This window comes from Zonotrichia albicollis, chromosome 8 (genome assembly GCF_047830755.1).
Source record: "Zonotrichia albicollis isolate bZonAlb1 chromosome 8, bZonAlb1.hap1, whole genome shotgun sequence".
Taxonomy (NCBI): Eukaryota; Metazoa; Chordata; class Aves; order Passeriformes; family Passerellidae; genus Zonotrichia; species Zonotrichia albicollis.
In genome coordinates this window covers 30,974,310-30,983,896 of record NC_133826.1, presented here as the reverse complement: position 1 = coordinate 30,983,896, position 9,587 = coordinate 30,974,310, and the positions used below count along the sequence as shown (strand labels likewise).

General features: G+C 55.2%; 1 protein-coding gene across 1 annotated transcript; it reads right to left on the bottom strand.

The window, feature by feature from the left end:
* Positions 1–498: 498 nt before the first annotated feature.
* Positions 499–2,938, bottom strand: TMEM121 (transmembrane protein 121). The gene has a single exon (XM_014271721.3). The coding sequence runs from the start codon at positions 2,469–2,471 to the stop codon at positions 1,533–1,535; it is 939 nt and encodes a 312-aa protein (XP_014127196.1). The 5' UTR covers positions 2,472–2,938; the 3' UTR covers positions 499–1,532.
* Positions 2,939–9,587: the final 6,649 nt, after the last annotated feature.

Sequence of the window (9,587 nt, the reverse complement as noted above, 5' to 3'; positions counted from 1 at the left end):
GTGATGGGCTGAGAAGATGGAAACTGAAATGATTTGTGGATTTAGGTCAAACTCAGTAAGCAGAGCCAGGGGAAAATGTGGGAGAGAAATGTAAACAGCACCAGGCATTTTATTCCATCTCCTCAAAATGCAACATTGTCTTTAGAAAAAGCAAAAATATCCCATTTCAACGTGTTTGAGATGCAGGTTTTCTGCTTGTCTCCTTGTGCCTCCCCCAGGGTCAGGCAGCTGGAGAAATGATTCCTTTCCTTTCTGGGCCCACTGCTCAGTGAGCGGAGGGCACAGAACCTCGGGACGGCACCTGGGAGTCCAGGGGAGGTGGACAGAAGCAGAGAAAAGTGATCTGGGCTGTGTGAGAGCTGAGCCCCACCCTCCCCATGCTGGCACAAAAGAGACCACCAGAAGCCATTTCTCTCATGGGGCTTTTATTGTCCGGCTGGCCCTCGCCTCCCACCCTGGCTGAGCCCCTCAGCACCACCCACCTGCCTGGGGCAGCACATTCTTCCCAGCTCTGTTCTGGGGTTTGGTTGGGTTTTTTGTTCTTTTTTTTTTTTCCTTTTTTAATATTTATTTTAAAAATATAGTAGCTGTGGAAAGCAGCCTTCTATATAAATGCTTGCTGGCAGAGTGAAATGCATCCTCGCCATCCTTGTTCCACATCCCTCGTGGGTGCCCCTGCCTGCCAGCAGCAGTGCTGGGGCTGGGGAGGCTGCTTGGGCTGCTGCAGGCAGGGAGGCTCTCCATGGCAGGGAGAGAGAGAGACAGGGACCCTTCTAAAAATAGAAATATTGTGCTGAGTCGTTTGGAGTGAACGAAATACATAAAACACCAGCATTAGATTAGCCCTAGCCCGTCCGATATTGCTCCTGGCAGAGCTGGTGCAGGGCGCTGGTGGAGGCTCAGCCCTCCTCAGCCCGGGCCAGGGCAGCCACGCCAGCCCCAGCCCCGCTCCCCACGGCAGGGCTCCCTGCTCACCCACCTGGAGGACACTGTCCCCAGGGCAGCCTGAGAGCCCCCGGAGCCGCTATAAATAGGAAACTGTAAACACAACCATTTGGAGATAAGAGACATCTACGATCACAGGGTTTACTGCTTGAAACGCCCCACCCTCCCCCCAGTACGCACCCCTATGCCCTTGTCCCCGCCCCGTAAAAAGGTCTCCAGTAACAAAATCTTCGATCCAGGCTTGGAGTAAAGGTGAGGTGCTCGGGGAGTAAAAAGGGACATTGCAACCTTAGCAGTCTTTGCTCGGGAGGGGAGATGGTGGCAGGAGGGGGAGAGAGGGTCAGCTGGTTCAGGTCCTTCGCAAGTCCATTTGGTTTGTGTGGAGGACTCCTAGGGTTGTACCTGAGATGAAGACGTCTAGAGGACACTCCATAGCTCAATTGGAACGCTGTTGGTGTTCCTGTGCCCAGAAGAGCCCTCACTGCCGGGATTTGTCTGTCGTGCTTGCAGCGGGCAGCAGGAAAGCAGCGGCATCCCCCTTCCGCTCGGCACGGGGCCGTCTGAACCACCGCCGGCCCGGGGCACCCTCATGTGTCCAGGATCTCGCTGGTGGGCGACGGCTCGTGGGGGATGCCCTGTGCGCTGTGCAGGGTCTGGTTGTGCGAGAGGGAGTTCTGCTGGAGCTCCAGGGCGATGGCGTTCTGTGGGAACTCCTTCACCTGCCGCTTGTACTCCAGGAAGGTGCACGCCTTGGTGGCGATGGCGATGATGTTCTTGCCGATAAAGATGGTGGAGACCCTGCTGTCCTGGAACAAGATCATGTTGATGGCCCGGATGAAGATGGTGACGATGTTGATGGTGACCAGGCTGAGGACGGGGTAGAGCATCATTTTTTGCGGGGCAATGTGCTCCCCTTGCATGCTGATCTCACTGAGGGACACGCAAGGCAGGATCAGGAGGAGTATGTAGCAGTAGAAGAACATGAGCCCCTCTGCCCAGATGGGCAGGCCGGTCCTGTGTGGCTCCCACAGGTTGGCCTGGATGTCCAAGATATCCAGCAGGTCGAGGGCCACCCAGAAGAGGCGTCCCCGCAGGTCCTCTTTCTTCCGAAAGGTCCGTATGTACTCCATGCTGTCCAAGGCCACCAGCACCAGGTAGAGCCCCGGCACACAGATGGAGAGCAGCAGGGTCAGAGCTTTCCTGGCCACCGTCTCCAGGTTCTTCTTGTCCGCTTTGTAATTCTGAAAGATGAAATACAGCTTGATCTCCAGCACGAAGATGTAGAGGAACCACAGGATCATGGCATAGCCCCGCTTGGCCGTCTTCACCTCGGCGCCCACCCACACGGCCACGTAGCGCAGCACGATGAGGAAGCAGATGTCCCCGACCAGCACGATGATGCAGACGCCGATCTTGCGGGGCCCTTGGTTCTGCTCCACCAGGTAGGCGTCCATGAAGGCCATGCTGGTCATGATGACGATGGTGGTGAGGCAGACGTGGCGCCGGTCGGGCGGCGGCAGCACCATGGCGAGGCGGGCGGCCCTGCGGCCCTCGGCGCTAGGGGAGCGCTCCCGCCGGCGCGGCGCGGGGGCGCATCCGCGGCCGGCCCAGGGGCCCAGCGCCGCCCTGTCCCCCGCCGCCGCCCCGGGGAGAGGCGCCTGCAGGAGCAGAGGCTCGGCTGGCAGCCCCACCGTCCCGGGGCTCGGGGCTGCCCCTGCAGCGCCCACGGCAGCCCTTCGCCCCTCAGCGGCCGTGCCCTGCAGGCACCGTGCCTCTGCCCCCAGCCCAGGGCTGGCTGAGCAGCCCAGCCCCAGGCACCCTCCGCCGCCAGCAGCCAGGGCTCACGGCTGTGCGGGGCCTCCTGGAGGAATGGCCCTCCTCGCTGGCGGGTCCCCCATCGCTGTCAGGCTCTCCAGCAGTCCTATGGCACTAAGACGTCTCCAGGCTCCAAATCCTGGTGTAGATCCCTGAAAACACGGCAGGTGACGGGGAAGAGGGGGAGCTCTCCCTGCTCCCAGTGAAATCCCACGTTCCTCCGGGCTCTGGGGGGCTCCTGCTGTGTCCTCACAAGCAATCACCTCCAGGCCTATCCCCGCAGGGCTGTGCTGGTGTCCTGCTGCTCCCAGCCATACCTGCATCCCTCCATTCCTGCAAAAGACAGCAAAGAGCGAGCGTTAGGCTCCCTCTGAGAGCTGACCATGGATGGTGGCAGTGACACCCCCGCAGCTCCAGCACACCACGGTGTAAGCCGGGCTCCCGCCAGGCGCCATCCCACCATGGGGCACCCACCGCAGCCCGGCCTGTGTGTGAGGGTGCAGAACAGCTTTTCACTGAGCACAACCGCAGCACAGTCTGTGTGTGAGGGTGCAGAACAGCTTTTCACTGAGCACACACAGAGCACAGGCTGTGTGTGAGGGTGCAGAACAGCTTTTCACTGAGCACACACACGAGGGTCCAGAACAGCTTTTCACTGGGCACAAACACACCCCAGCCTGTGTGTGAGGGTGCAGAACAGCTTTTCACTGGGCACACACAGCACGGGCTGTCATGCAGGGATCACAGCCTGCTGCCCTTACACAGGCACTGCCTGTCCAGAACTCCTCAGCAAGCTCACACCCTCTGTGCTTCTGCTGTTCCAGCAGCACCAACACAAAGCCACACACCTGGTGGGGACCCACAGGTTCACAGCATTCCAGGTATCCCTGCTCCAGCAGGGACACAGACCCACAAGTTACTGCAGAGGTCCCAGCCTGGACAGTTCTGCTTAACTACAGCCCTGGGATTCCACCAGTTCCTGAGCAGCTCCCAGGGTGTGGGGCACATCCCTCCTCGAGCAGGGTGAGGTCAGGGCTGGCACAGGGGACAGGGCAAAGCTGTCCCCAGGCTGTCGTGATGTCCCAGCAGCTTTCTGGTTCAGCTGCTTGTGGGCACAGCTCCTCCTCGTCATGCTGTGCTTGCCTAATTAATCTGTTAATCTTTTCTGTGCAGGGAATGCACTCCCAGAAATGAACAGGTAGGTCCCAGTGCATGCAAAAATGTCACCGAACTGCTCACGTGGAGACAGACCCTGATCACAGCCACAGAGGCTGAAGGGAAGAAGCCAAGCTCAAGGAGGTGTAAGCCATTAAAAACCTGCCCTACTTTGCAGCTGCTTATGTTTATAGGGCCTCATTTAAATAAGAGCTGGATCCTTTCCTGCTTCAGGGAGACAAGAAGAACAAAGAAGAGAAAGTGGGAAGCCAGATGAGTCAGAGCCAGCCCTGCCTTGTGCCTGAGTAGGTGGACAGGAGGGATGCACGTACCTGTGCCCTGGTTTAAAAAGGATGTGGTGCTCAGCAAACGTTAGCAAGGGACTTAAGGCTGCTGCTCCAGCCAGGACCCTCGGGATGCTCTTCTGAGTCTGCCAGCAAGGAAAACTGGCACGTTAAAATAATTTCTCAAGCAGGAATTGCTCAGAAAGAAACTGAAAAGATGTGGTGGGAATTCATGAGAAATGCTGCATGGTGCTTCCCAGGCAAGGCAGTCCCTGCAGCCCCACTTGCCAGCGTGGCTCTGCAACAACTCAGAGCTGCCGTTTGGGGCTTCAATTTGTTCTTTCTCGAGGTTTTGGATAAAAATATACGGTCACTGCTGCAACTGCCTCAAAACTCATGCCAAGTTTTACAGAGGATTTATGGCCAAGGATAGATAATTCCAGATAAATTAACTCTTTCAGGAGGAAATGGTGGCTTTTTTTTTTCTTTCACCCTGTAAGTATTTATGCCTTCAAAAGACGGCGGTTATTTAAAGGGCAGTGGGTTGCATCACAGCACAGCAAGGTACCGAAGCAGCTGGCTTGTAAATCCTACCCCCGTGCCCTGGAGTTCCTGGTGTGCTCTGGGGAGCTGGGGAAAGGCACAGCTCTCTCCTCATGCCTACATGAAACCAGACAGGAAACCCTTTGGTGCCTCCTGGAGAACACCCAGGGCACCGAAAGGTGTTAATTCAGTGTTTACAGCAGAGGCCAACAGGTCTTTAACCACCGCTGCTGGGCAGATCGTTTGCAGCAAAGAAAACAGGCTCAGATGGCAGATCCTTCTCCGCTGTCTGCTCCTGAAGGGCTCACGGCAGCCCGGGCTGGGTCTGACAAACATTTCTGGTGGTGCCCTTTGAGAGGGGAGGAAGGGACTGAGTCACAGCGCTTGGGGACTGCTTCCTCCCCGGTCACACCACGCACTGCCCAGGGTGAGCACTTCTCTTGCCTTGTCCAAATTGTTTCCAAGCATTTGCTGCAGTGCAAGCCCTTCTCCTGCTTTCCCAGGAGCTGGTGATTCCCCCACCCCTCACTCCCTGGTGTCCTTTGTAGATCCATGGAGCAGAGCTCGCCAATGTGAGTGATGCCTGACCAGCCTGTCGGGAGGGGGCACATAAAACTCTCCTGGGAGGACTACTAGACAAAAGCAGGTCGTTTTTAAACAATCATTACCTGGTAACCTCTAAATGACCACATTGGACAATACATTCAGGAAACTGCCTGAGAACTGTGCTGAGTAAGCAAGACAATAACCACGTCAGACAGCCACAAAGCACATCTGAGGCAAATATTTGTTCAGACGAGTATTCACAAAACTTCCTTCCTGCAGGAATTCTTGTAAATAAAAGGCAGCCCACCTGAACATAATGGGCTTGGAGTGCTATGGATGTCAGTGAGCCAGGCTGGCAGCTTCCTGGAGAAGGGATCTGACAGCTTTGGCATCCCTCTTGGTGCCAGGACTCCCACAAGCAGGTGATGAAGCGATGCTTCAGTCTTGGCAACTACAGGCCTCCTTACCAGGACAAAATTCAATCCCTAATTGCTTCTTCTCCTCTACTTCTACCCTACCCAAACAGCCCCAATGCACTGGAGTGAGCAAATGACCTCAGTGACACTCAGTGTGTCACCAGCTGAGAAGGCAGAGCCCAAGGCCAGCATCCAGCCCCCCCAGGGAAGGGGAATGGGAGCAGCAGCCTGTCCCCTCTCCATCTCTGGGGTGTGCTTGGGGACACCCCATTTCCCAGCCCAGCTGCCCTGCAGGGTGGGAGAGGCTTCAGTGGGAAGGGAGGGGGCTGCTGGTTTCCTGGAGAGATTCAGGGGTCCTGCAGATGAGTCCAAACCCAGCTGAAGGGCAAAGTTTGCACTCTCACCGCTGCCCTGCTTCCTCTGGCACCGAGGGACAGCAGCAGCATTGGTGCAGCCAGACCTTGCCCTATTCCCCTGGCACCTCTACTCTGACTCAGAAGTTATTTCTTGGTCTTGCACTTCTTTTTCCCGGCTCTCCTGGGTGCTACAAAGCACTGGTGGTTACCCAAGGACGTGTGGTCACAGCCTTGCTCCAGCACCAGCCCAGGCAGTCTGGAAGAAAACCAAACTGTGCTTTTGCCTGCGATGCCTGTGGCTAATTGCGGTGATTAATTACCGCTGGCTCTGCCCTTTCAGGCTGCCCATCACCGAGCCCTCCTCTCCTGCCTCTGTCCAGCCCCTCCCAGCAGGATCCGCACACAAAACCCCAAATCCCAGCCCGGGAGCCTCGGCTGCAGACAGCCTGCAGGGCTCCTGGAGCCCCTGCAAAACATCGTCATTAACAGCACTTCCCAAAGCCCAGCTCTACCTGGCAAATTAATTTAAATTATTTATGTAATTTGGATCCTGTCTATTTTAAAAAAGGGAGTGAGACAGAAGTATACACAACGTGCTTCCCAGGTAATTAGGATGCCGCATTGCTTAAAGCTTCATTTGCACTTTAATTGCTTTGATTTATTCCACTTTTCCCGAGTGTAAATCCAAAGCTCTCCCTCACTTGGCCCTTCAGCCCTCTGGAGAGCTGCTGCTCCACCAGGGCCTTCTCCCACCTGGCAGCGTGGGTCAAGAGGAGGTGATGGGCACAAAAACCTCTGCACAGGACTCCAGGGCAGCTGTGGCAGAGGCACCAAGCGATGGCACCACTCCCTGGCAGCGGGCTGTGCCCCAGGGAGCTGCAGCCAGGGCCCTGAGACCCAGACTCCCTGAACCTCCTGTGACCATGCACCACGCTACTGCTCATTGCTTCCACCGTTTGTGACTCCCTGAACCTCCTTTGAGTGTGCACCACGCTGCTGCTCATTGCTTCCACCATTTGTGACTCCCTGAGCCTCCTGTGAGTGTGCACCACGCTGCTGCTCATTGCTTCCACCATTTGTGACTCCCTGAGCCTCCTGTGAGTGTGCACCACGCTGCTGCTCATTGCTTCCACCATTTGTGACTCCCTGAGCCTCCTGTGAGTGAGCACCACACTGCTGCTCATTGCTTCCACCATTTGTGACTCTCTGAACCTCCTGTGAGTGTGCACCACACTGCTGCTCATTGCTTCCACCATTTGTGACTCCCTGAACCAGCTGTGACCGTGCACCACGTAAGGATGGCTCTTGCAGGCAGGGCAAGCTCTGTGTTGACTAAGATGAAACTCTAAACCAGCTTTTCCTCGACCCTCTGCAGTTCAGCCTCACTGACCTGGAGCTGAGGTTCCACCTCGGCCACCCCGGGCAGTCTCTGGGGACCATCAGAGGCAGGCAGGGAGGCAGGGAAGGGGGATGCTGCTACCCTGAGGAACGGGGAATGTGGTATTGCACTAAATATCGCAAGGGAAGGTCGCTGTGGGCAGCGGCTGTGCCCCGCCTCCTCCAAGGCAGCACCGGGCTCTCCAGCACATCCTGTGAAGGAAATGAGATTGAGGAAGATTTTTCCGGACCCTGCCCACTAATTGTGTCTGAAGGAGGAAGCAGCCCACTTGCTAATGACTGCAGATAATTTACTGTGTAGGCCCATCAAGAGATGGAGAGAGAGCTGCAAACTGTTCCTAGATCCTGCTCAAAATCAACAATGCCATGTCAGACAAAGCCAGCTCCTGCTTATACCACTGTGTGCATCAACTGTGCTCTCCTGCTGCAAACACCCTCAGTCCCCTTGAGGTTCATTTCAGCCCCCTTTCCCAAAAACAAACACAAGCAGAAGGTACCAGAACTGTTGCCTGAATAGGAAAAAAAACTAAAATTACCCTCTCAATCACATTGCTTTTGTGATGGGGTGGGGAAATGCTGCTTGCCCAAAGCAGAGCCCTGCACAGGCTGGCTGCATGGACAGATGGATGGATGGACAGATGGCCTTTTTGTTCCCAGATTTGTCCCCCACAGCCATCCTGGTCAGGGTTCTTCTGCTGACACAGGCAGCCGCAGCTGCTGGGAACATCTCCCCATTCACAACCATGCTGAGTTTGATGATATTTGACAGATATGTCAAAAAAAAAGTGCCTTTTTACATGTTCCGGGTGTTTAAAAATAGTTAAAGGTAAATGATTCATTTTGACTTGTAGATAAATTGTGAAATTGTAATACTACATTTTGGTTTTACCAACACAATTTGCCATTTTCCCAGCAAAAATGCTTCTGCAGAGGAATTTCTTGGCATTTCCAAGTTGGGTGCATTTTCAAGATTTTGATCTAATCTGCACCAAACCCCAGATATAAAAGCATCGAAATCCCCCACGGTTCATTGGTTTGTTGCCAAAAAGGGCACAACTGGCAAACATCTGTCTGAATATGTTTGCCAGAGTGAGAGATGCACGTGGAGTTCAGGGAGTGCAGGTTCTGCTCACTGAGTTATCCCCACCCTCCTGCAGGCTCCTCGCACTCTTTATCCCTCTCCAGCAGAGCTTTGCCCACTGGTCCTGGGGCATTTCCCTCTCTGCTACCTCGGGAATCCTCCTGGCCTTGCTCCTCTGCCAGATCATCAGCATCTCCCTGTACCGCTGTCCCCCAGTGCCAGTGCTCCTGCAAATGCAGGATTTGCCCCTGCTGGGGGAATTTGACCCAACTAAACTCTCTTTTTGTTTCCTTGGTTTGGGGTTTTTTGTTTTCCAGGCTTCTCCCCCCTTTTTTAGGAGATGCTGTTGGATTTCACATGTTTCCTCCAGCACACTCCCAGCTCACCCCAGAGGGAGCTGTCTGCAGCTCAAACCAACACCCTCACTGCTCCTGTCCCTGCCCACGAAACTGTTTGGCTTTGCTCTGAAGGAGCTGTGCTATCAAAAAGGAACAAAAGGACTTCCTGCCCCAGGCGTGGCAGGGCTGAGAGTGCACCTGCAACAAAGTTGGACAAATCACCTCACTAAAACCCAGCAGCACACCACCAGCTCTGACCCCTGCTGGATACAAAGGTCTCTGTCTCTTTCTGTCCAGGCCCTCCTCAAGTGGTCAACAAGTGTCACCTGCACACAGAGACCACAGCTTGGATTTTTCCTGTGCCGTCACTAGGCATGAATGCAAACACCAGGAGCGGAGCACAAAGCTTGGATCCAATTTCAGTAGCCTGAGGATGTACTTTGGTGTGTGACTCACAGCCATGTCCTCAGATAACCTCCCACTGTCAGTGCTGGGGGAAAGGAAATCATGGAGCCAGAGCAGAGTCCTCACACAGATGCCTTCCCCCAGTGCCTGCTGGAAATCCCTGCAGATGGAGGATGGAAAGCTTCCTGCTCTTGCTCATCTTGTCCTCACTCTCCTGGGTGCTGGCAGAGAGGTACAAACTTTGCTGAGTGCTGCTCCCAGCACCCTCACCCAATGCACTGGGTGCCTGAGAGCAGGTGGGAGAG

What these genes read in the sequence shown, in the direction of transcription:
- TMEM121 (XM_014271721.3), bottom strand. Translation starts at nt 2,471, where the DNA reads ATGGTGCTGCCGCCGCCCGACCGGCGCCACGTCTGCCTCACCACCATC.